General features: G+C 37.1%; 1 protein-coding gene across 6 annotated transcripts in view; it reads left to right on the forward strand.

The window, feature by feature from the left end:
• Window positions 1-26,307, forward strand: part of SLC4A7 (solute carrier family 4 member 7) — a 100,409-nt gene that overhangs the window by 27,142 nt on the left and 46,960 nt on the right. For 4 of the 6 annotated variants that reach the window (XM_068405023.1, XM_068405026.1, XM_068405027.1 and 1 more), the window contains exons 2-3: window positions 11,373-11,454; window positions 24,128-24,271. In XM_068405023.1, coding sequence (XP_068261124.1) covers window positions 11,373-11,454; window positions 24,128-24,271 — 226 coding nt within the window. Of the gene's footprint in view, window positions 1-1,820; window positions 1,927-10,084; window positions 10,150-11,372; window positions 11,455-24,127; window positions 24,272-26,307 lie in introns of those variants that run through there. The other 2 variants (XM_068405024.1, XM_068405025.1) reach the window with 2 other exon arrangements.

Below are 26,307 nucleotides of genomic sequence, written 5' to 3' on the forward strand. Positions count from 1 at the left end.
CCATATGTCTGAAAAAAACTTGTCTGTTTTTTAGAACGTTGAATTTTTCAGCTTGGCTCTACATCTGCATGTTCTTTGCTTTCTCTTTTTTTTTTTTTTTTGTTTTACGACTGAGTGACTATTAGCTAGGAATCAGTTGACTACAGACTAGAAAGAGATGTCAATGAACTGCTTCAGAGAGGTTGTGTTTTTTTTTTTTAAGTTTCCAAACCAAGTAAGTATTCTTTCCAAAACTTGTAAAAAAAAAATCAAAGGTGTGATTCCAAGCACCCCCCGCCCCGCCTTATTCTGTCCCAAAGGAACAGCCAGCCTTCTCCTCCCCGCTCCCCCAACCTAAGCAAACCAACTTTGTACTTTCAGAAATTGAAGTACTTCTAGTATGGATTTATGCTAAGGAAGACTGCATTAAAGTGTGGGAGAGCTGCCAGAACACAGTTCAGCAAAGTTGTTTCAGTAGTCCTCTGAGTAGCTGAAGAACTGTACCAATCTGTGCTCTGCATTAGGAAAAGAATAGATTTGTTTTAGGATCCTCAGCTGAGAAGAGATCACTAAGAGCTGGAGTATCTGATATTTTTGTTTAACTTTGTTCTTCCTATATGAATCACTTAGTTTACGGTCATTTACATGTAGCAACCGAGAGGCCTTCAGTAGCTTTTAAATGAAAATATTCACACACATGTTAGAGTGAACATCTATTTACAGAGTGGAAACAAACTACTGTTAAATTCTCTTGTCAGCACTATCTGAGAATACTTTTATTAGTCTATGGTTAGAGAATTTTCTGGAGTGAGAAAGGCAGTGAGGGAAACTGAATGTGGTCTTCTGATTTCTGAACTGCTAGGTGATAAATACCATCTTCACAGTTGCACAGTATGTTTCTTTGGCTGGTGGTATTTGCCCCAAGTTTATGAACAGTACGTTATTTTGTTTTGTCCAAGTTGTTCGTTTGTTCGTTGGTTGGGATGGCACCAGTCCAGCTTCGTTACTAGAGTTCTCGTCATCTAAGAAGTAGGAATGAAAGAAAAAAAAGAACAAGGAAGGCAGTGTCATGTCATGAAGGTTAAGTTATCGATAATGCCTTAAAGAGCCACTTTTCCCATGTGTTATATGATGGGACAAAGAGATGAAGGTATGTCAGTGATGAAGAGGGCAATAGTGAAATGAAGCTCTGAATTTGATCTACTAGAGTGGAGGTAGTCTTTTTCTAAGGTTGGCTTAAGCAAAGAAAAAGTATAGCTACTCTATCATACCTGAAACAGAGAGCCATCTTATTCTGCAAGAAAACCTGAAATTAACAGCATGGCCTTTTTACTTCTTTAACTGGAAGAAAAAAAAAACACCTGAGGATTTTTCAGTAAGCCTTGGTTAATTTTGCTGAAGAATATATGGCGTATGTCAAAAAAACCCTGCTTTGGAATGAGTATTCTGTGAAAGGTCAATAATAAAAGCTATAAACACACGTAACAGATGTTTGACTTCTGGGTTGTTCTGTTCTGGGACCCGAGGTACAAGTGTGCTTTCATTTTGTAGTGCTAATGAAGTCTTGGATCAGAGCAAAAATATAGCCTTGGAGCTGTTCTTAGCTGTTGTTGATGCAGAAAATGTTAAGTCTCGAACTCTGTTTCAGTTCCTTTTTTGGTATTCTCTGAGCTGGAATTGAAGGCATGCCGTCTTGTCCATTCTGCTCTCGTGCGACCCTGTGGTAGTTGTAATCAGTGGCCTGGGAGATGAGAGATTCGCGATTGGCTGCGGGGCTGGGGAGCGGTTTCCCAAAGCACATCTGTGTGAAGCAGAGCGAGCTAAAGCAGTCATGTACGCGCAGTCTCTGATCTCCTGGGAGGTTCATTACAGGGTCTCGTACAAGGGCGTTCTCCGCTTCTGCACATCAGCATGGAAGAAACTCCTCCAGGGAAGAAAATGCAACCTGTATGTAAATAGCAGCTGTATAACCTTGTAATGGTTCGAACGTGCTTTGATGCAAGTGATACAGTGTAGTTAGAGTTGCTTAATCATAGTAACTGGCTTAATTCAGAAAGAAAATGTGCTTTTACAATCACAAGAGTATACTACCAGATTCTGAGAGTGGTTGAGTGTGGAGTGTGTTTGGTTGGTTTTTTTTTTTTTTTTTTTTGCATTATTTTGAGTCAGCTTGTCTTAATTTGGAGGTTATAAGCTGTGACTTTGAGTAATTCTGTGCAAGTATAGCAGGGAAGTTTCTGGTAAAGAATCTTGAAACAGCCTATTGATTGTTCCTTTTGACCAAAAAAAAAAAAAGAAAAAGGTTAACTTAATGATCTGTGTAACTGAGGTAAAATGTTTATGGAGGTAGTGTTTTCTTCAGACTACAGTGGCATAGCTAAAAAACTCCATTTGTGGGGATTTCTACAATGAAGCAGTGAGCTCTAGTATTAGTGTTACAAGCAATTGCTTAGCTCTTGTATGGGTAGTCTTTATCACTGCCATTTAACTGCAATGCAGTGTGTAACAGGATTACTATAGAGTTCCCTGGAAACAAAAATCTATGGGGTGGAATTTTCCTAAGCCGTAAAGCTTTAAAGACCCCTGAGTTGTTTTATATAAAATTTGTAAGATGACCACTAAATTGTCTGTTTCCTTTTGTGAGCATAAGTAGTAAGAGTTTCATTTAGACATATTAGAATGCATCTGATTGCAGTGGTCTTGTTTGTTAGGGTCTCTGTAGTACAGAGGTTGATTTTTTTATTTTCATAGTGGTGCTACCTTCAGCTCTGGACACAGAACTTTCTCAGGCATGCATGTGCCTAGAAGACTAGGCAAAGATTTGAGGTGCCTAGATGCAAAGCGTCTACTACTTTGCATACTATAGTCACAGGACTGTTCAATTTTGAATGAAGGAGTGCAATGTATAAACTATATACTTCACTCATTACAGTGTTAGGGCCTTAAAATTTAGAGAAACTTCAGTGTGACTATTGGGAAATTGCCTTTTTTTTTTTTTAACTGTAACTTTAAAAACTGAAGTGAACGGAGCTATGATTTTCTCTGAATGAAATTTAGTGCTGTGAGACAGCAATAAAATGCAACTTTGTAAAATGACTACTATAATGTCAGATATGCAACTTGATATCTTGTGTTGGATTGGTGACATTATTTGCTATGTGTAGTGGTAAATTTTCTGGCTTGCAGAACACTCTGGTTGGATTCAAATGGGCTTCTAATTTTAATCAAATATTCTCTTGCATTTTAGTCATGCCTTAATATTAATCAAACCATCCCTTTTTCTTGTGTTCATTCTGATCCAATTTTTTTTTTGACAAGTTGCTGCGGCGTGCTGTAGTTGACGGCCAGTCACTGACGTGACCAGTCTCTTGTCAGCGTTTATGCTTCGTTTTCTTTCTGGCTTTAATTTTGTGTTCTGATTAACACAAGCACTTACTGTCCAAAGACTAATGTCTGATTTGTGTGGGACATGGCTTGTCTTGCAGGTTGTGACACTCGGCGTGATAGTGGCCAGAGTAAGGCCTGCTAGAACCGCTGAAATGAAATTATTTGTAAACACTGAATGTTCAACTGTGCAGGAAGCAAAATATTAACATATTTATAACTGCTTTTTTCTGAAAGTGTGGTTGGGGTTTTTTGTTGTTGTGGTTTGTTTTTGTTGTTTGTTTTTGTTTGTTTGTTTGTTTTTTTGTAAAGTAGCACACATACATGTCTGTCTTTAATGTCCTCCACGTAACAGTTTTGGAAAAGTAAAAGTAAAAAGTAAAGTGCAACTTCTGGAGAGTCTTGTTGAAGTCTGTTGATGTCTGTTGGACATACTCATCCAAACCGAAGGTTTGTATAGATACTGTGTTTTTTGTAAGTCTTCTAGAAGGAGATTGGTCAGATGTATTTAGTAGGGTAAGCTGAGCAGTTAATGAGAGGATTAGTAGGCTAGAAAAACTTCTTTAAGTAATCCTAACCTCTTTCGTTATAGCTATGGTCTTACTGAAATCTAAGCGTCAAACCTTCCTGTGACGCACTGAGTGTTGCTTTCATTAGGAGGGATCTTCATTTACATGTGAGTATAGTCGTATAAAATAGTAATGGTATAACCGCAGATAAAATTCACAAGAAGAGGTGAGGAGGAGCAAGGGCAACACCAAAACACTTGAGCTGTACTGGTGTTTTTCCTGTAGTGCTTGAGGAATACCCACTAGTGGGGGGGTGGAGGGAATCTGGAAAGCAACTGTTCCTGTGCAAATGAGACCATAGCAAATAAAAGCAAGGGGGAACCTATCAGTATGGTATGCTTCCTATTTTAAACCTGGCAAGTGTTCTGTTTTTGAGTTATTACTAATTTTACTCTCATCCGTATATGTATGGAGGGCAAGGCCAGCTGAAAATTCTATGCTGACAAAATGAGACAGGGCCCATTTATATTTGGTGCATTTCACTTGGCTGTTAGGTTGATGTGCTTGATTTAGCTGGTAGTGTTTCATCACTTTGGCAACTTCTGAAGATACAGTATTGCTGTGTAGACCAATACTATGCCCAAAGAACTTACTTCAAATGCATTTATAGAACTGCTTTGCAGTTCAGCTAAAAACTGTTTAATAGACTGAATAATACCTTCACTTACTACTATTTAGAAAGAACTTTGATTTTTCGTATCCTGGCTGTCCTTCAAGGAGGCAGCAACCAGAGATGCCCACCCTCTTGCCCACCATTGGCTCATCTTACCTTTGGTTTAAAAGCAGAATCAATCTGACAGAGCAGTAAAACAATGTATGTAGAACGTACCAAGTGCTGCTGTTAGTTGTTCCTGTAGGTGAACCACGTCAAAAAGCCCTTCCTAATTTATTCTCTCTTAGAACTACGGCTACTCGATGCTCTGTATAGGTAGTAGTGGGAGAGCTATAGCGTAGACCTAGTGCTGATGATTGCCAGAGGTAGAATGGTTGTAATTGAACTCTGCTTACAGTAGTCACAGATGACATTAACAAACATACTAATTTTCTGATTTCTTTTCTTATCACTTCCAGGGTTGCTGTCACTGGTGGATTTGTAGGCCTATGAAATTAGGAGATAACACTGGTCTTCTCTGACACTGCCCCCTCCCCCCCAAAGTATTAGTGCTAATTAGCTTGCAGTTCTGGGAGATCGAATGGATAGAGAAGAGGCTGTATGTGCATCCTGTAAATCAGAGATGTGTTTTATTTCCTGACTCACTACATGGAGTACTATGTGTGCTTACAACAGAAATGTAAGCTTCTGAAACAAACCACTTAGGAAGTGGTGCTGTGAAAATGAATCATGAATTACCCTACTGGTTCTTAATTATTCTGAATAATATGTTTCAGTAGCTGTTTGACAAATGAGTTTGTACGTGTATCTATCTATAAAAAGGTGAGTTTTAAAATATTTTATATATGTACATACATATATGCGGAAAACAGCTGCAAAATCAGGTTTTGTAGTTCCTCTTTAGTCATCTTTGAGATATGTGGTCAAAATGAAGGTTTTAATTTCTTTTTCCAGCTAAGCTTTTATTTTTCAAGCAGAGCAATGTTCTTAATTTTTGTTAATTTAATTTTATTTTTTTTGTTACTGGAGCCTTGGTGGCTATCATGCCTGTGTTCTGAATGCAGATCCAACAAAGTGAGGGCTTGATGATATGACAAAAATACTGCTTTGACTATGCTTCTTAGGTCTAGGTCAAGCCATGATTTTGAATTCTGTTTACTCTGATTTGTAAGTTTATTGAGAAGTTGCTGTAGGCCTCTACGGTTGTATCCTCTTGAAGACAGCATGGTGGGTTGGATGGATGGTTTGATCCAGCTTAACTGCTCCTATGTACTGATGATGAAAGAATGAAGAGCAAAGTATGAAGAGCAAAATGCACTGTGCAAAAAATTCTCACATGCTGTTGATGTACAGTAGCATGATGTATAGGTTTACCAGTTGGGTCTATAAGCAGTGTGTGCTCGTGTTTTGAAAGAATGGTTTGTTGGTGCCACATTCCAGCCTGAGAGCTAAATCCCATCTGCCAGATCTGGTGTCTCTACAAAGGCAGAGATGTATGCATGGGTTCTTGTGGGAAGGAGCGGGGGAAGTATTTGCCTTCTGTTCAAGCTGGAGAGGATGGGATATAATTACAGTCATAGAGCAATATGTATGTTCACTGTGATGGTGTAGGCAGTTGTAGTAGAATATAATCAAAATTAGAAGTTTTAAACTCTTGGCCAGGGACAGATGTATTGGGGAAAAAAATAGATATGAACACCTTCCCTACCCCCTTCCTGTGGTTGTTTTTTGGTTTGTTTTTTTTTAGCATTTACATCTACTTGAATAAATGCTGCAGCGAACGTTCTTTGTAGCATGACAGTGGTAATGTAATTTTTTTTTTGGTGGGGTGGGTTTTTTGTTTGCATCCTCTCCTGTGTCCTACTTATTCCCATGAACACTAGTACTATCTCTTCTGGTGCTGCAAGTAGTTCCCCAACTCTGCTGGGGAAGAACTTTGGGCTGAGGGGATGTAAATGGAGCACGTGAACATTGACTTAGCTAAGTAATGGTTTTAAAAGTTGAGCTCAAATTATTCTCAACACAATTACTGTATTACTCTTACATTTCAAAGGTTTACAGTTAACTGTATCAGCCATTTGTATTATCACCATCAGCAGAAGGAATTGGTTGAACTACATTTCAAGTACCTTAAAAATGTGTTGCTAGCAAGTTTTATCTCTTGGAAGTGGTTATTCAGTAATGCACTTTGGCAGCGTGCCCATCTGAGGTCTGTCGTGTATGTGACTACGTAAGGTTAGGCAAGTTGCATGGTGAGAAGAACTTGTACAGATGACAGTGGAAAGTTTCCTTTAGATTTAATATTCTGTGCATCATATTTGTGCCAGTCCACTAGATGGTAACTAACACATGCTGCTGGAGCTTGAGAACTTAATTCTTGCAAACTTGAGTGCTTTCCTTAATGATTAGTGCAATTTAGGATTGACTTTTAAAAAATACTACTTTTTAAAAACATGTAGCATTAGTATTTTAGATATGAAAAGTGTACCATACTAAATGAAGACAGATGTTTGAGAAGGTAAAAAAGTAAAGCATAAACAATTTCTTGATACTTGTTTGTCTGCAGTGAAAAGGGAATTACTCTTTTCTCCTGGACTAAGAGAAGACATTTGAAAATCAGAGGTGGCAAGAGGAATCCTGCTGGGATTCTGTTAGAGCAAAGAGTTTTTGAAAGTCTTGTCTGGTCTGCAACAGTTAAAAAGGGGTTTCATTTTCATGCTGGGGAAAGTTGGAAGGCTGAGAAAACATGTGGTGTATGTAGGCACCTCTGGCTGAATACAAAGGTTTTACTGGAAGGTTGTTTCTACAGCACGTTTGTGAGTATCCACAAATTTGGTTTTAGGAAAAAGTATACTTTTTATATTTTAATACAATGTACTAGGATTTTTTTGTTTGTTTTTTTTTTTTTTTTCCCCTTGAAGTACTCTGGATTTGTTCTGTTTTTATAAATGACCATCTCCTTGTGAAAAAAGAAACCAAAGGTGAAGGCTTAATCTGTGCCTGGGCACTTTGGTTGCTGCTTGTGTTGGTTTTTTTCCTTCTTCTCTAACTGAAAAGAGAAGTACATACATTCAAGTTAGTCTTAAATTTTACTTTGGCTCATCTTCATCAACATTTTTTTGGGCATCTGTGGGATTATTGTACATAAAGTTTCACATGAAATGGATGGGAAACTGCAGAGGAATGCTTGCTTGCTTTAAGATGGAGTAATTCTCTGTGCCTAAAAAAGGGAAGTTGATGAGATTTAAACAGTCCCACTTTTCTTTGTTTATGTATGTAAAAAGTTCAGAAAGTAGAAGAGAGAACTAGAATGGGAATGTGTTTTGATTCAGCAACTGTAACAGTTTTCTTTCACTTTTGTGCCTTAAACTGATACGGTAGATCTTCTGTAGTTACTGGAAACCTCTGCCCTACAGACTTTATTTTTAGCAAGGAAAAGGTTGTAGGTTGGAATTAGTTTTATAGCGTATTTGAATATTTTGGGGTTTTTTACCTGGCCTAAGGCAAAAGTATTTTATGTCGGGATTTGCTACTGGCATCACAAACTCTTATGTTAAAATGATGCTTTGTGTTTTTCTAAACAAAGGCTGTAAGTGATATGCTTTCTTCATGTATGATATTTGTGGTTGCTAATGGTTTATTCTTGGAAGAGTCTTTGCATATGTTGAGTACTTTGAGATAGTGATAGAACGGTTTGCAAGGGCATGCATGCCTTTCTGTAATCTAATCTCAAAAGGCATGTTACTTTCACGTGATGTGGTTTTGAAGGCTGCTTCTGTATGTATAAGGTTGGCAAAGTACCTCTGTTACTAAAGCAAAGGGTGATAAATATTAATAACATGGTATAAGGCATACAGCAAGTATAGTTTCAAAATGTTATTGGGATATAAAATCTTTCATTGCATGTGTATTTTCCACAGTGTGTATGTAATTTTCTATCAGTATGCAGTAGTCTGTATAATCTGGAGGAAAACTTGTGTCTTCCTTTATTGCTCAAAAACTGTGATTTGCAAGCTTCCTAGTGTCCTAAAAGGACTATTGGCGGGTGGGGGAGAGGTGCTGGGAGGGAGGGGAGTTAGGTACAGGGTATTTTACAGCAGTTTATGGCTGTAACCATGAAGCTGGTTGTGGAAGAGGTTTTGATAGCAGTTTTCATAATATTAGGGGTTTTTTTCTCTTTCATATTATAAGACACTTAGGAGAATTTGGAGGATTTGTAGTACTTCATCTGTTTCCATCTCTATTTTGAGTTTTCTGGTAATGTGCAGGATTTGTGTGGATATCTGTTTCTGTAAACTGGGGTGTACTACAGTCCTACAATTTTCTATTTCTGTGTCACTGAGATAAATTGGAAAGTAAGTATGCTTGACTCCTCCTTGGTAGTGTTACGGCCTTACCGGTGCAGTTAAATGTTTTGCTGTACTTACTTGGTACCTCAAAAGATTGTTAACTTAAGCTTTTTAATGCTGCTTAGAGACCTCTTTTTGCTATTGGGTTTATACACGTTAAAATATTTTTTCCTAAGCCGTGTTGGAAAATAACATCCTTCAGTAAAGATAAGAGCCAAGACTCACTTTGCAGCTGTGTTTTGTCCCTACCTCTGGAATGGTTATCAAGGAGATGAGAGGCCAATTACATTATGAAGGCATTTTCTAGAGGGCTCTTTGATTTTATTTTGGTGTGTAGGAGACAGGAATGTACTACTGCCCCCCTGCCCTTTATTACCATAACACTTTCTAAATTTCTGCCACTTCTTTATTAATACGTCCCTGTAACATTTTCATAGATTTGCCCATCAGACACAACTTTGGTTTAATCACCTGAATTTTTTAATTGTAGCTATCAGGAGGTTAGATTTTTCTAACATACATGCAAAACTCTACTTTTGCAATGAAGCAGCAGTGACAAACTTATGTTACTGTGTAACACCTTTCTTAAAAACCTTGTTCTTAGGGACACAGCTCAGAATTGACCTATATTTAGTTTTCACAGAGGTTTAATCTGCCTTGTGTCACTCTTTTGTATCTTGCTTATCTACATAGTGTCAACTGCTTTTATTTTTTGTGTGGTTTAACTGCTTTTAACCTTTTTTTTTAACCTCATCTGAAATTTTTTTTTTCATGTATGTGCCATTTGTCATGTTCATATTCTTTAATCTACGTTCCTCAATAGTCAAAGGATTTGGATTTTTTGTGTGTGTATGCACAGTACACTATAAAATATCTATTTTGGGAAGACTAAGGAGTTATCTGTTCAAATTTTTTTTTCTGTTTGGTGGAGGTTGCTACGGTATGTTTTAACTTACAACTGTTACACAGGTATGTTGTGTTTAATCCTTGTCACTTCCCTGTGAGATGACAAACCTATTCTATATTTAAAGCATGGCACTATCGACTAATTCTAAGATCAAAGTTTAGGTGAATGTCAGAACTGTTAGGGTTCCCAGTCCCTATAAGATTCCTGACTTAGGCTTTTGTTTTTTCCTCATGGAACCATTATCACAGATCCCACATTGATTGATGTAAATGTACCAGTGGGCTGCTGCCAGAAGCAGTGATCACATTTATTTATGGTGGATCTAGCTGTCATATGGCCACAAGAAAAGTAAGTTTCATGAACAGACCAATGGAAAAATAATTAGGTTGTTTAAAAAAAAAATAAAGAATCCATTGCTTCAGCTCTTTGTATCTGACTTCATGATTGATAGATCTGACTTAAGGAAAAAAGTGTATGCCCAAGGGAGCAGAAAGAGCAAGGACACCATTCTTCAGCAGTTAGCCTGCCGTTATATACGTAGTTAGATGTAAAGTTAAGCATTACCCTGAGTGTAGGCAGCAGTTCTTTTGGAGAACCAGTTCTGCCAGGAGGCTGTAATTTGCGAGCTGTTAAAAGTGGACTGTATTCTACGGAATGCAAACATTTGGAGAAAGGCAACTTTAATGTTGTTTTGATGTCAAGTCTGAGGTGAGATTATGAGTTTTCTATTGCTCAGTTATTTTAAGGTTTATTTTTGTTAAGATTGAGCAAAAGGCAGTGTTTAAAGGTCTGCTTTAGTCATGTGCTGAATGTGATTAGAGGACATGTTCATAGATAAACCGTATTCTTGGGCCTGTATCTATTTCAAATACCGTGCACTGGTGTTATGAGTGCTATGGTTTCAGTAGTAACGGAATCTGAACAGATTGTCTTACAACTGCTGTTTTCTAACTTTGTGCATAAAAATGTGAATTAGATAGGGCTGTGGTTAACAAGCTGTCTGTTGTTGAAACCCAAGTGAAACGGTTACTTTGATCTTTCCAAAACTGTCGGTCTAGGAGAGACCTCCAAGTTGTCTAACTCTTTTGGCACCCTTTTATATAACCTTTGGTTCACAAAAGCTTCTTACTTGTGCTGGAAAATCTCACACAGGAGTTGCCCCCTAAGCAAATGGGTTCAAGATCTCTGAATGTTAACTTACGTAACTTTTTATAAATTGGCTAGTTGTTTTTTTGAAGTAGATTCATTGCTGCTGCGTGTAAAACGAAAAGAATACCACGCTCCTGAAATGTATGTCCTGATCCTTGATACGATGAAATAAAGAGCATTGCAAAAGGAAATTGCATGGTATTTAGCATATCTGTTGGTTTAGTCTGTTTTTCCTTCAATACAAGGTAATGTTTTCTTGCATAATTGGATGGGTGGATTTTCAGTGACACTTCCTTGCTCAGTTTCTAAGAGTTGAAAGTGTGTTGTTTTAGAAAACTTTCAGAACTGCAGACTATATTTAGAAATTTAGAAAAAAATAGTTCTATTTAGTTTTAACTTAAACTTGTGTCTTGTTTCTTCAGGGTCATGATGAAGAAGCTGTTGTGGATATGGGCAAAATTAGCTCTACTATCAATACAAACTTTGAGAAAGAAGAACTAGAGAGTAAGTTTGTCATGGTTTTCTGTTAGCTTAACATGCATTTTTTGCTTAGGATAAAAGATTGTTTTCCTTCACGTGCAACCAGTATCACTAAAAGGAATCAGAATTTTATGGCCATCATAAAATTCTAGGAATAAAACCAGTGAACGGCAGATGACCTGTGCTGTTTTCTGTCTCTCTACATGCTAATAAATACTCAGTTGTTCAAATTCTGGCACAGAAAAAAATATTTAAAAAAAATATTTATTAAGCTTTCCAAGGATAGCTTGCTTCTGAGATTGTAGGTTTGAAAAAATGATTGCTGTTGGTAAGGAAGTAATTTCCCAGCATGAATGATCTCAAGTTGTGCAGAATCAAAACTCAGGGAACAGAGGCCATGAAGGAGATGTTTGTTTTGTTTTCTGAAAGTTAAATGTCGTCGTGAGTGTGGTCATGCACTTTAAATACTGAGAGTCTGAACAGATAACAGTGCTTCTAGTTCCATGTACATTCTGCAACCTGCAGTCAGTTAAAGCATTATGGAAACCTGTTAGTCTTCATTATTTGACTCAGGATCCTGCACTTAGCAATAAAAATGGCATTGAGTTAGTTTCACATAGCAAAATGCAAAATTAGATACTTCATCTAAGATACAATTTCTTACTGACTTGAAAAGGAAGTAGAGTGGGGTGAAGATTCATGGATGCTATTTAGTGAAGCCAGAGGAAAAAGCAAGGGAGATCCAGTGTTAACATCTTATTTATTCACCTTTCGCATAGAATGCAAGTCCTGACAAAGGAAGATAATACGGAAGATCTCAGCAGCTGAACGATCTCAGCAGCTGAACGCCCCAAACCAATTTGCCACACAGATGGGTGTGTGCCAGGGCTGAGTGGACAAAGGAAGTGTGAATACAAGGCTTAGAGGTGCAGCGGTGGATGGAGGCTGCAACAATGCCAGTTTAGATAAGAGTTGAGTTGTGGTGAAACCACTGCCGTGACTGTTTCTGCAGTTAAATCTTCAGTGCAGATTTAAGCTGTCTCCTCCTTCATTTCCTTCTTTTGCTTTTCTCTGGGAGATGACCCAGAAAAAGCATGTGTGTGTTTTGCAGGGAGGCAGAGGTTAAGGGGAAGCAGGCATTCAGCTGGGGTGGTTTGCCGTGCAGCAGCATGAACAGCTGTAATGCCTCAACCATGAAGAATGACATGGGAACGTGCAGGCAGATCACTTTCCCAGTCTCTTCCGTAGCACGTTTGCAGGAGTGTTTCAGCTAGTACAACACTGCAGTTACACAAGATACTGGGTGGAAAGGCAGGGGGTTCATGCTCCTTGAGGCAATTTAAGCACTTGTGTTGCTGACTGTGGAAAATACCTCTGTCTTACTCACGGCCAAAGAATAAATTAAGGTGAAACCAAGACTTCTGTTTCATAAGCAATTGAGTCAACATAACAGCTGTTGAAAGGAGGAGATGAGGAGATCTCACTGTCCTCACCTTGCTCTTAGCCGTACAGCCTTACCTTTCCTTTGAATACCTCTCACTCTCTTTGGAGTGACACAGTGTAAGTTGTCTCAACAGGAGAGAGGGCTGGCTATACAGAGATTAAACAAATAACTAATAAGAGGTATCTGACAAGAAAAATGTATTCCAGTAGGATTATCACATACCTGAAGCTTCATAGTGGCAACACATTTTCACACATAAGTAGGAATTGTTTTTTATTATTACATATATTTTGTAGTATCTTAAATATTTTTAAGAGAATTGGTCCCCCCACTTTTTTTTTAGTGATAGAATGGGGAAAGGAAGAGACGGCATGTACTATGACTTATATCAGTGGAAACTCTTCCAAAGTAAGATTTTTTTGCTTTCCTGTACAGAAGAGAAAGGTATGTAAGTACAGTTGTTTATGACTCACATAGTTATCTTCTCTGGGATTCACCAAAAGAGGTTCTTTAGATTCAGGGTGCATTAGAGGATAAATTTATGTGAACCTACAGCTCTGTATGTTTATGAGATTATTATTTATAAGCTATTATGATTAAAGTAGGTATGCGGCATTTGGGGGATTTGTTTTTCATTCTGGTATTAAAATCTTACAAGGGGAGAAATGGAATTGTTGGCTGTAAGCAGTAAAAAAACTCTGGATAGTATTGTTTTTCATTACTGACTTGTGAACATTTTCTTGTAGGCTTAGGAAGACCTATAGTCAAGTGTTAGGTATTGTAAGTGTGTTAAGACCTGAAACTGCTTCAATCCAGTCTTCCAACTTGTTTTTCTGGTGACTTGGAAAGGAGTTCTAGGAATTTGGAACCTTTCCAGAAGTGTGTGTTGATTCATTTTCAAGGAAAGGCAGCAAGCAGTTAATTCAGTTCAGGTATGGTGTGAAGCACCAAAGCTTTAAGAGCCAGCACATATGTAAAGAGTCAGCATATATATAAAATCTAAAGCAAAGGTTTCTTGGTGTTGTCAGTATTGGATGCTTCTATTTTCTGGAAATTTTGCGACGAAATACTAATGGAAAGAGGGACGGATGCTAAAGGGGAAAAGTTAGGGCGTCCCAAGCTCTGCATTCTGTTTATGGTGGCTGGGAAAGTGTGGTACATATCCGGAGTGACAGTGTTTAGGTTAGAAAGGTTAGGCACAGGATACTTGTTTCATAACTCTCTTCCCATAAAAGAGAAATGGATAGAGATGGTAAACTGCAATTGTGGCAGTCTGTGTGTATACTAAATAAAAGTACTACTCTTTACTGACACTGTAAGGCTTTACTTTGAAATAACCAATGTCAGTTTACAGAAGAGCTAGAGAGGGGAATAACATCTTAAAATAACATTTTTAAGAGTACCTAATGTTCTTAACTTGATGGCAGACTCTGAGCTGCAGTGAATGAGAGAAATAACAAAAGTAAGGCAGGAGTTGGAAGTAAGGCAAGAACAGTAATGACAGAGGTATTTCGTGCCATCTTTTAAAAGGCATTTTCTGTTAAGAACCATGTTTAAAGGAAAGCTTTCTTAAACCTGAGCTGATATGTTTGGCTTGATATTATCAGGACCTGTCTTTTTGTGTGGCTAGTTTTCCACCTTGATTTGAGAATACATTTACTAGATACAGTTTAAGGAGAGGGGACGTATTTTGTTATTCTTAGCAGGCCAGTTACAGGCATAGCAAAGATAACGAGTTTACACATAACAGAAGTCTTGTTCCAGAAACAATCTGAGGTCAGGAGTGTGTGTCTCGATAGACTAGTTTTCTGTGGCATAAATCCAAGAAGCTGCTTTCAAGATTGAAGATGATTTAATAGCTACTCTACTCTCACACTCTCCTGTGGCAGGTGTAAGTAGTGTTTACATGTCAAGTGACCTATTCTCTCTGATACTTTGATGGTTTAGAGCCTTATTTTTCTTTAAGAAAACAGCTGTGCTTTTCAGTTAATCTTACTTGATAAGGACAGGTAAATAATCCTGCATTTTTTTCCCTCTAGAAGTGAATATTTTATATCTAAGTGGAAGACTTGCTCTACAAGTGTTTTGCAGTTTAATGTGTTATGAGTAGGTAGAAATTGTTTCAGTATTATGAAAGGTTTTGGGGGAACTAAGAGAACTTATACAGCAACTTGTAGTAGAACGTACTGCTAAGATTTTTTTTTTCAGGTGGCAGGTTTGCTATTATTCTACCTTTTAGATGCCTCTAAATTGCAGCTGTTCAAAAACCCATGAATAGTTCCTGTAAAATCTTTCAAGAGAACAAGTTGTACAGGAGCAGGTAAATACAGGTAATACAACAGGACATTGTAGCTGCTGGCACTTTAAGATTGTGCTTAGTACTTACATTTTTATGTTCTGTAATAGGCTGTACTAATTTAGGCAGTACAGAACAGGTTTCTTATGGTTCTCAAATTACAGAATGAGTGCTTAAACCTTTAAGAGACCCCTTAATGGTCTAGAAAAGAACTGTGTTTAATAGAAAAAAGAATTTCGGAATACTATTTCATAGGCAGTTGTATCTTTTTATGTGGTCAAGAAGTAGAAAAATGTGTAACTGCTTCTGAAAACAAAAATAATTTAGGATGGTCTTTAATGATTCTTGCAGACTACCTTTCATCCATCCTCTCTAGTGATATCCTTGAATTGGAAAGATCTTGCCTGCTTCTTAGTTTGGGTTGAACTGAGAGCAAGCAAAGTCTTCATTCAGATACAGTACAGCTAGTCGTCAGGTGTATGAGACGTTCTCTGAGTCATATGCAACATCAACAACATGTTCACTTGCTCCAGTTGTGCTAGTAACTGGTGCAGAATAAATTCTTTTGTCCTTATCGTTCAGAAATAAGTGTTAGCTGTGCTCAGCGCTTCTCTGTAAGTCACAAAAATTGAGGATGTTTTCCTAATATTATTTTTAATGCAATCTTGGTTAAGTGAATTTTGGAATTAGGCTGCATCGCTACGCCTTCATCACAAGTGCTTTGAAAATTTAGTTATAGTATCTTTTGCTATGGGAATCTTGCATTATACAGTCCACAGGCAAGTTCCTTAGGACTTCTTATCCTGTTCATTTATGCATTCAAACTTTAGTGTAGAAAGAATAATTGTCCTCAACTTATTTTATTATTTGTGGCGTTCATCACAAAGGTAGATCCTTAACAAACACTGTTAAAACTGCTTTCAGACTGCCTTTTGAGAAGGAAAGTTGGCAACCTGATTGTGTAGACATAAAACTCAATAGGGCACCCAAAGTGACTAGACACAATTTTCAGTGTTGACGTGTCATTGGTTTTGGAGGCAGGGGTTATTTCTAATTTCTAGAACACTCTTATGGAAGTTGCTTCTGATTCTGCCAAACACAGTACTTTGGAATTACTATAAGTTCTGAAATGTTTATGTGTATGTTAAATTACTTGCAAGTTACTGGAAAGACATACTGTAAGCTCCTGGCAAGTGAAGCTTAATAGAAGTTACTTGAGACGAGACTTTTTTTCTTTTTTACATTATGAGACGTCTTGGTGGTAGCCTAACGAGAGCTGAGTATGAAAACAAGCATAGACTAGTGCACCCCAAAATTCATATTCTTTAGCTAGGTAACAATTGTATAAACTTAAAAAAAATTTTTTTAGCAGTTTTGATACCACCATGGCCCTCATCCTTGAGGGAAATTACTCATTATTCTACAAACAGATCTTCTTAACAAGTGTCCTTGAGACACTTGTTAATTTCTTATTTGTGGAATGGTCTCAACAGCTAAGGAACCCTTCTGCATACCCCAGTTGATGAATGGCTGTTGACAGGATGTTTTCTCTTGCTAAAGACTACGTTATCAAACTTTACAATCTTTCTGACTGAGTTGGGACTGAGTAGTAGTATTCCCACTGAAACTATGTCAACATTTTTGCATATATTGTGTGTCATTCATTAGAATAACGATGGTATTACTATTTTGATTTTATTTTTGTTTAAAAGACATTGTACAGTGTATGTATGATGTATAAATGTGTATAGTATTCTATTCTGCTTTAAAGTAAGGAAAACATTCTCAGAGAAGACAGCTTTTGTAATGACTTAGATCTATTTAATATTACGATTTAGGTGTTGCTTTATGGGAAGCGTAGTGTCAGTAATTTCAGAGACTTCTGCATGGGAGCTGGAATACCTGTGTAGAGAATCATAAAATTCATTTTAGCTATGCTTCCCTTATTAGGGAATTTAAAGTAGAAGATCCTTATATAAATACTGAACCTTAAGTGAAAATAATCTTCGAAGGAGGTGGTGCAGCAAAGTATTAAGTTTTTCAATATGCAGCTACTTTTTCTGGAGAGGTAGAAGGCAGTATTGAATATGCATACCCTTGAATTGTTACAATTTCTAACAAGTAAGGCTAGATTATCTAATATTCACCCTCCACAACAGACAAAACTGTTCAGTCATATTGTCTATCCTCTAGTGATGGTTTTTCAAAGTGAATCAGTGTTCAAACTTGAATGAATTCATGAGAACATTTGCAGCAGACAATAACTTTGCTTATACTTAAATCTTTAAAATCCATTTTGGGAAATGTCCATGCTAATTTTAGCATTTTTTTTTCCTAAAACAGTTGTTTTTAAAACAGATGCCATTCAAAACAAATGCCTCTTACATAAAGATGTAAAATAAATATTTAATGTTAAATAGACTAAGATGGAAGCAATGCTTTTTAAAAGTTTACGACATAAACTGTCCTAACATTTATTTTCAAACTTCTTTTATCTGAGAGAACGTTATGTAATGTTTCTGTTCTGACTGCGTCAGAAATTTTGTAAAAAAGGTAACTAACTGCAGTTTTATAATCTGAAACAGAAATAGAATTGTTATTCAAGTACTAGGGCCATAAAACTGAAGTTTTACCAGACAGCACCAATTGAAGCTTAAAACTTTAAGTGAACTTGATGGCCCAAGATTGCTCAAATTTAAAGTTTTTGAGGTGAAGCAGAAGAAATAGGAGCCAGTACTTGATTCTACAGCCTGTTGTTTCTTGATGACTTTTTGTAACATTTCTCTTACTATTTTTAATCCCTTTAAAATCAGTTGTTCCAAAAATTGGCTAAGCCTGGGACCTGATGAATGTCAGAAGTCTTTCTGAATGGATCACTTGTCCGTTTGCAGTTCACTGAAAGCTAATGTTTCACAGCAGTTAAAGCTTTTAAAGTGAGGGTTTTTTAAATTTCTGAACACTTCTTATTTTATAAAGAAAGTGTGAAAGTTTGAGTTTTTCTCAGAAAGGGTAGCCCTTACGTGAGGCAAGATTGCTGCTGTAATATTTTTCATACCTTAAAATATCAGGAAATAGATGCATTTGGGGGCAAGCTGATCCATTTGAAGATGTGTGCAGCAGTTGTACAAGAGATGTCTGTGATGAAATTTGTAATGAGCATGTATTTGTGACTCACTGATGAAGTGGGAAAATCTTCTTTGCAAATGTTTCTTTTGAAATACTTTACAAGGACAGCGTTAATGAATGTGGAAGCCTCGTTTCTTTACAGGGTATGGCACCCGTGAAGGGATGAGGAGGTTAGTTTCTTTATTAAAGGGCCATTCTTCAATCGTAATGGAACTTTTGCTTGAACTGTGTGTTTGTAGGTTTTCTCCCCTTCAACAAGAAACAACTCTTCCAAATTATCTTGGGTATGTATCCTTTTGCCTGAGCTCTGCTGTACAGACAGGCTGGACCAAGAACCTTCATCTCAGATAAAGCGTGGGACCCAACCGTGGTCTGACTTGGATGTACGATGCAAGGGCAGCTTGCCCCCTCTCCTTTCCCAGGCGAGGGAGATTGGTGCTGGCAGTGGAGCACTGCACTTCAAACAAAAAGGGAGAGGGTGAACAAGGGATTCTACTTGTTCCTTAAGTTTCACCAGAGCAGAGAATATTTGGAGAAGACCTTTGGGCTGTGAAGTTTTTTGGGGCATGAAGAGACTTTCTTGTTCTCACTCTTTGTTTCTTCCATTCACCTAAGATTATTTTTCCCATTTGTGTGTTTCTACCTTCAGAGCAGACCTGTGACAGAAAAGGTAGAAGTTGTGCTAATAAATTGCATTGGGCTTATTTTTGTGCATACAAGTACTTTCTGTGACGTAAGGGGAATTATTGTCGAGACATGAGATCATAGATTTCAAATGCTTCTTCCGGGGGTAATGCATTTGGGGATATGAGTTGGAAGACACCAAACTGCACATAGCTTCTTTTTTTCTTTCCACAGCTGCTTTTTTTCCTGTTTTATGGTCTTAAGGAAAGGATCAGGATCTCTCCTGCAGATCCTCCATTTTTTTCCATGCTGGAAAGCTCCGTGCTGAGACAAGATAGATTATGACATTATTTGATTAAGTAAAGGCTTCCATGTAAAATAAATGATCTATCTTCAGGTTATGATTTGAAGATTTTTAGAAAAAGAGTAATTCTTGTCATGAAGATTTTGTCTTCAGCTGACTGTTGGGAGCTTACAGAGGAGATGGAGTGGAGTGAGACTCATGTTGGAGGTGCACAGTGAAAAGGTGAAGGAGAGCACGCACAAAACGCAGTATTGCAAGTGCTGATTGGATATTAGGAAATTTTTTTCATGCAGTATGTTGTTACACGTTGGAATAGGTTGCCCAGAAAGGCTGTAGAGTATCTGTCCTTACAGATAAATAAAGCTTGGCTGGTTGTCATGCTGACCAACCTGATAAAAAAGATGGCTTCAGCTTTGAAGTTGGCTATAATTTAAGCAAGATGGGACCAGACAGCCCACCTCCAGATGTCCCTTACAACTGTAATTAATATATGATCTCTGCAGTTCAAATTTCTGAGTAACAGGATTTGAGAATATTATATAGATATTAACTTGATTTTCTTTGCTTTCCCTTGTTAACATGGGGAAGAATGTCCTTCTTTGTATGAAGATTAAAAGCTGTCTAGCTAACAAAATGATGGTTAGAAAAAAGAAAGTTCTGTGTGGAACTGTACTTACAGGGTTGCCACATCAGAGCATTTTTGGATACATGCTTTTGATCTCTATTGGACTTTAGGAGTCTTCCATTACCATTTTCTTAGGGCTTTGGGGAGAAATCAGGGAACTTAAACAGAGCATTTTCTATTCTGTGAATTTTATAGGACTTGAGATAAACTGACTTTTGGAGTAAGACCAACCATGTGATGGAGACACGTAGCAAACTCTTAGCATTTAGATTTGTTTCATACTGATAAGGAGGTTAAGTAGTAAATACTCTTGTTGGGTTTGAACAGCTAAGCTTGGATAAAGTCATGTTAGATTAAAATGAACAATTATCTCTTGAGCTTTGTATTACTAAATTTAGTATCAGACAGTCTGCTTATTCTGTTGATTATTGGTTTAAAGTAATTCTGTAACAAGCTTTGCTTGAGAGTGGTACTATGTTTGTATGAATAACACTTTGAAGGTCGCGTAATTGTACCTTTCAAGCTTTTAAAAACAATATTCAAGTAAAAGGTTGTGTTCCTTTTAGAAATAACAATGATACTAGTAATATGAATTCCAGCCTTTTTAGAGGTAACTTTTTCTCCATTGCTGTTTCTCCATTATTGCTTTTCTGGCTTTTTTTTTTTTTTTTTTTTTTTGGCCAGGGTGAACTGTAAGTTGTTTTGCCCAATTCATTGGGAATGAAGGAAAAAAAATCCCTGTCTTTTGGTTTTGTTTTGGTTTTCCTTGTAAATTGTGTTTGTAAGTAAATCTTTATCTGTCTATCTGCAAACATTAATTACTCCTGTCTGAATAATGAAACTTAAGGGAACAGAGACCTTTTCAATACAGCTGTCTTTATTTTTAGAGGGCTTCTCAGTGCTGTGCTTTGTGGAGTTAGAATTAAGGTTAAGCTTGTCCAACTTTTATTATGCAGTTTTGCCCTGCCTTTTGAAGTTTAATATGCTTGTAACATGTTTTTGGGTAATCGTGGTAGTATACTCAACAACAGTAGTTTTGGATTTCCTAGGTAGTAGTGGAGTTCTTTGTTTATGAATGTCTGTGATACTAAAAAAAGGTCCCTTTTTTTAAGGAACAGTCTGGTGCACTCATAAGCTGGTGTTTGCAGTAGCCAAACTTTTCTTGGTTAGCCTATTGCATTGCTGCCCCGCCATGCTTGCTCCGAAAAACAAAAGAAAAAAATTCAGAGGCTCTTTTCCAACATGAAGTTTTTTCTTGAAGTTATTCTGATAGAATTACGCTGGATTGTGATGCATTTTACTTAATAATCATCTTGCTCATCAGTATTTCACATTAGTCCCAAAGTGAAGTTGCAGGTGTAGCAGTCTGATCACTTTGCTTATACAGAAGTGATTTGGGGCAAATATTCTTGTTTTACATTTGTCTGCAAGACAGTGTCTACATGAGGGAATAGCCATTCCCTCAGTTGTCGTTTCTGGGCAGCGTGGGCTGAAGGGTAGGGTAACCCATTGCTAGCTTGTTCTCCTGTCTTTGTGATACTCTAACCTACTGGGGTAGTGAGAAGGCACTTTCTTTAAAGTTTCATTCTGGAGTAGAAAGTAATACTGAGCGGTGTAGGTTGTGGGCTGCTGCCTGGGTTGAGGATTAAGTTGGCAGTGCCTATTCGGTGTGCCTAGTGAAGTAACTGAGGCACCTGGACATAGCGATAGCTGAGAGGTCAGTGCATTTTGGGTAGGAAAGCAATTTGCTGTGCTTGCAGGTTGTTTAAAACCACCTTCAGATTCTTGCTTATTTCAGCTTGATTTTCCCTAGTTTTTACCTGTCTCTTCTCAAGGTATCTGCTCTCCTCCAGACTTCTCTATTGAAAAACATTTTCAGTCAGACTGCAGTTTTGAAGTAGGAGACAGACTTCTTGTTTCCTTGTTCCACCTTTCCTCCATGCAGCAACATGGTCTTTGACTATGGAAATGATCACACTATTACAAATGCTAATCTTTGCAATAGCAGGTTGAATTGTTTAAGGTGGAGGCTCTTGAAAAAATTATATGGGATTTTTGTTTGTTATTTAGTACAGAAAGCAATGTGGGATTTTTGTCCTAATTTATGGGAACAGCAAGAGACCAAAATGTGGAATTCCTCCTGATTTTTCAGGAAGTAAAATCTTGAACAATTTCAGATTCCTGAAATTTTCTAGAAAGTAATTACCTGCAAGTTTTTTTGTGCCATGATCAAAACACATGCTTAAAACAGTCTCATTAAGAATATTGAAACAAGCGAATAATATAAAATGCTCTATTACTAGAAATATGTTTGAGTTTCTCTTAGGAAAAATAGTTCCTGCAAAAAATCAAACACTTTGATGACGAATAAAACTGTTTATATATAACTGTAGTTTAATACTTGCTAAATGAATATATAAAATAAAACAAAAAATCCTAACAGAGATGATAACATTTGCAGTGAGTGGGTCACTCGGTTGCACCAGGCAGCCTTGAGTGGAGTGTGGTGAGTAATGCAGCTATTTTTGAACCTAGTAGTTTTGTTTTCCCTATACATAAGACTATTGTATCATGATGGTATCAGTAACATGACCGTTGCTAATGGTGAAGTCTACTCATACTATACATCAAGTGCATTGATTTGTGTTTAGGTGTCACATTTGCATTAATGTCTCTGGGAATTGCATTGTGCATAGTAGTCGTGGAGGCTGGAGGTCAGGCTGCCGGGCAGGGGCTGAGTGTTTTTGTTGGAAGAAGCTCACAAAAGAAAAGGCTCTCTCTATAAATAGGACTGAGGAGTGCTTCAACAAATTAATCTATTTTCTACTCTTACGTGGAAACAAATAGCTTTTAATATGCTTAATTTCAGATTTGGTCATAGTACCAATCAGTCGACTCTAATTAAAACTAGCGTTGGAAGTCTGTCAAGATTCGGGCCTTGTAATTTGGAAAGGAATCTTGACCAAATTGATGAAACGTTGAAGTTAACTCATGCATTATTACTGATTTTTGCTTAGTCTTTTTACTCATGTAGCAGTGTAAAAATACTGCTTTATAAAAGTTTTGTGTATCTTTTTGGGCTTAGAGATGCTTTTCTTGGAAAATGAGTTTGACATATTACCACCTTTTATTTCTTTAAAGCTCTGTAATTGCTAGAATTTTTCAATATCCTTCATCTTGTGTGTGTGCTATACGCACATTTATGTATGTGCATAGTCACAATGCCTAGGGCTTGCTTGTCTTCTATAAATTTGCTGAATTTGCATCTCTGTAAGAGCTGGAAAACCACTTCCTTTTCCTTTTGTTAATGTCAGTCTTCTGTAATAACTCTCCTACAGAATGAAACAAAGTATTTAGTGTTAACCTCCAGGCTTATAGTTAATGTGTCTTTTCCTGAGATTGTTTGTTTAAAAAGGAATTGAAAAGGTTATTGTATATGCTAACTCCATTACAGGAGACATGGTACTAATATGTTCATAACAGTCTGTTGATTGATTTCTTTTGCTAAGTTGTTGATGCTAGTATTGCCTTAATGGGAAAGGTCAAAGGAAAAACAAGATGTTGAAAGTACATGTTTTAAAGAGCGGTATGTATTGATTTGAGGATGTGCTACCTAAATTTTTTTTTTAAAAAATTCTGAAATAGAAAATCCCAACCTTCTCTGTAAGTTATTTGAAGTTTTGGCATACATTTCCAAATACAAGTTCCTTTTATGCTCCTAAACTGATACTAAATTAATGGTATAGTTGAACATCAGGTTCACCTAGATGTGTCACATGCTACTTGAAGAAATATTGACAATTCATTCAAGGAGAGAAGACTCCTTGCAGACTCTAAACGATGGATAATTTCTTCATGAAGTTCATAAACTGAACTAGGAGATTACATCTTGCCACTGTAATGACTGTCGTGATATGAATCCCTGCAAACGAGAGGAGCATCATGTAATTTGTCTGCCTTGCCCTGGTGTTTATAAAGTAGCTTTCAGTGTTACAGGTCAAGCTTGTGTTTTTATATTACTTGTTTAACAACTGATTTCTTAAATTGGGCCATATTCTTATTCAGTTTAGCAGGGAAATGAGTATAGCGCTACTTCTTTGACACCGGGGAAGAAAAGAAAGGAAATGGTAGTATTAATTCACTAAGGGTAGTTTTGCCAAGTGCTTTTGGGTTTCTTTTTGTCAAACTCCTTGTCTTATTGACTAAGTCACTAAATTTGGGCAGCAGGTCGATGTTTTTTTTTTTTTTAATTGTTTCCTTTTAAACTTTCTTTAAAAGGCCACAGAGCTGTGTATATTGGAGTTCACGTCCCATTTGGAAAGCAGGGCCGTCGACGGCATAGGCATCGTGGGCACAGGCATCACAGAAGAAAAAAAGAAAAAGAAACTGACAGAGAGGATGGCCGAGAATCTCCATCATACGGTAAGAAATCTGTTTGTATGAGTTCTTTGTGTCTCCTGAAGATAAAATTGTAGTAGTTACTCTGTGCTTAAATGTTGTTTGTTTTGTGCTGTTTCTTTTATTCTTACTGTAGTTAATGTCTTTCTGTGTACAGTCAGGCAAGGATTTTGTGGTCGTGTTTTATCTAAATCATAAGCTGTTGGACTTCATCCAGGTGTCTGTGTGAAGGTTCAGCAGCCTGCACCGAATAGGTTAAACTAGAGCTTTGTAATACTCGCCTGTAGCATAAAAATCTGTGTTATTTAAACTAGATGCCTTTTCTCAGATTGTGTAGTCTTGTATTAATCTTCCTCTGTCACTCAAGATTTTTGAAAGTATGAATATAGCTGTGAAGCGGCATTAGCCACGGTAATTTGATCAATGATCTATTAAAATATTTACTTCAGCCTTCTTGCTGTCTGTTAGTAGTAGTAAAGGAATTGTACTGCCTCCTAAGTTTTAGTTTTGGATCAGACACTGCCCCCATGGCCTGTCCCTTATCCTGAAGAGGTGATGGCTTTGTCATATCATTCTCTGAAATAAAATTATTTGGCAGTACTCTTAGCAGTTTTTCTTCAAGACCTCAAACCCGCTTCTATTCCTACACTGTAATGAATGGGAAAGTTACAGTGCAATGTTCCGCTTCAAGTGTGGACACCATGCTGTTCACTATCACCTTTATATGACGAGAACCATGTTCTACATGGGGCCAGTTCCCTGAAACAAAGGAGTTTTCAAATGGGAATGCTTTGGCATTCTCCTACAGTTCTTAGTTTCATCCATCTTCAAAACTTTCCCTCCCAAATACAAGTTATTATCATTTGATCTTATGTTAGTTATGTTAGTCTTGCTGCACAGGTTCTGAAGCAGCAAGTATTACTAAATAGACAGAAATCCCCCTCTCTCTTCTGGTCACTTCTCTATCCTGGATACACAGGATGTGGCAGGATATATTGGTTTTGGGACAGAAACAATCTGCTCTAGGTCTTCACTGATCATGAATCTTGTTTGTATTCAAGAGTTCATTTTAGAATTATGTTACTGGATGATGATGTATGCCAGAAAAGTAATACAAAAGCAAAATTCAATTCTGAATGAAGTTTATTAGTAATTCAGATCTTATGTCTAAATCTGAAAGGCGATCTTCCTTCTGCAGGGGAAGCATACAGTTGTGTGTTCAGATCTTGCAGCTGTGAGAGTCACATTTCAGTGAACAAAGTAAAATTGAGATTTACCTGGATTTTTCTCTCTCTGACCTTATTTGAGATAACATTGCAATTACTACATTATTGAACCCTTGTCATCTGAAAGCTCTCCCTTGAGTTGAAACAAGATCTGTGTATAGGTCTTAAAAATATTGCTAAAACCATTTGTTTCTATTGTTGTTTTTTGAAGTTTTGCTCATAGCAGTGAAGTCCACTACTTATATTTGATCAATAAAGATAGTTAAATTTTGTTACAACTTATAGCTGAGCGTGTTCCACTAGGCATTGTACTATGAGAAGTTAAATATTTCCTCAACATTTTAGCTGTGTAGTTTCTACTTTCCTATGCTAATTTATGTACTGTGCTCCAACCATGCAATGAGAAAGTTAATAGTTTTTTCCATGCTATGTAAGTAGCAACAGGCCATTGAAAAATCTGGTGCTTTAACAATATGAATGCCTGGGTACGCCCTATGTAGAGTCAAAAAAAAAAAAAAAAAAAAAAAAAAAAAAGCAGCGATTCAGCATCTTGAACTATTACTAGTCATATAAGTCAGGCTATTTGTTTCTGTCAATCTCTTTTTTCTTTTTTTTTTCCCTCCTTTCTTTGCCCTCCTTTAATTAGTGTCTGTATCATGATAGTATCATTTCTTTTGTTCTCAAAGTGAAAACAAGGTTTCTAGCCCTTTGGTATATTGATTTTTACTTTCTCACCAATTTTGCCATTGATGTTTATTTTCATATTGTTAATCTATAGAAGAGCTAAAAATACTTGATTGCATATTAAGAGGAGATTTAACTGTTATGTGGTGA

This window comes from Nyctibius grandis, chromosome 7 (assembly GCF_013368605.1).
Source record: "Nyctibius grandis isolate bNycGra1 chromosome 7, bNycGra1.pri, whole genome shotgun sequence".
Taxonomy (NCBI): Eukaryota; Metazoa; Chordata; class Aves; order Nyctibiiformes; family Nyctibiidae; genus Nyctibius; species Nyctibius grandis.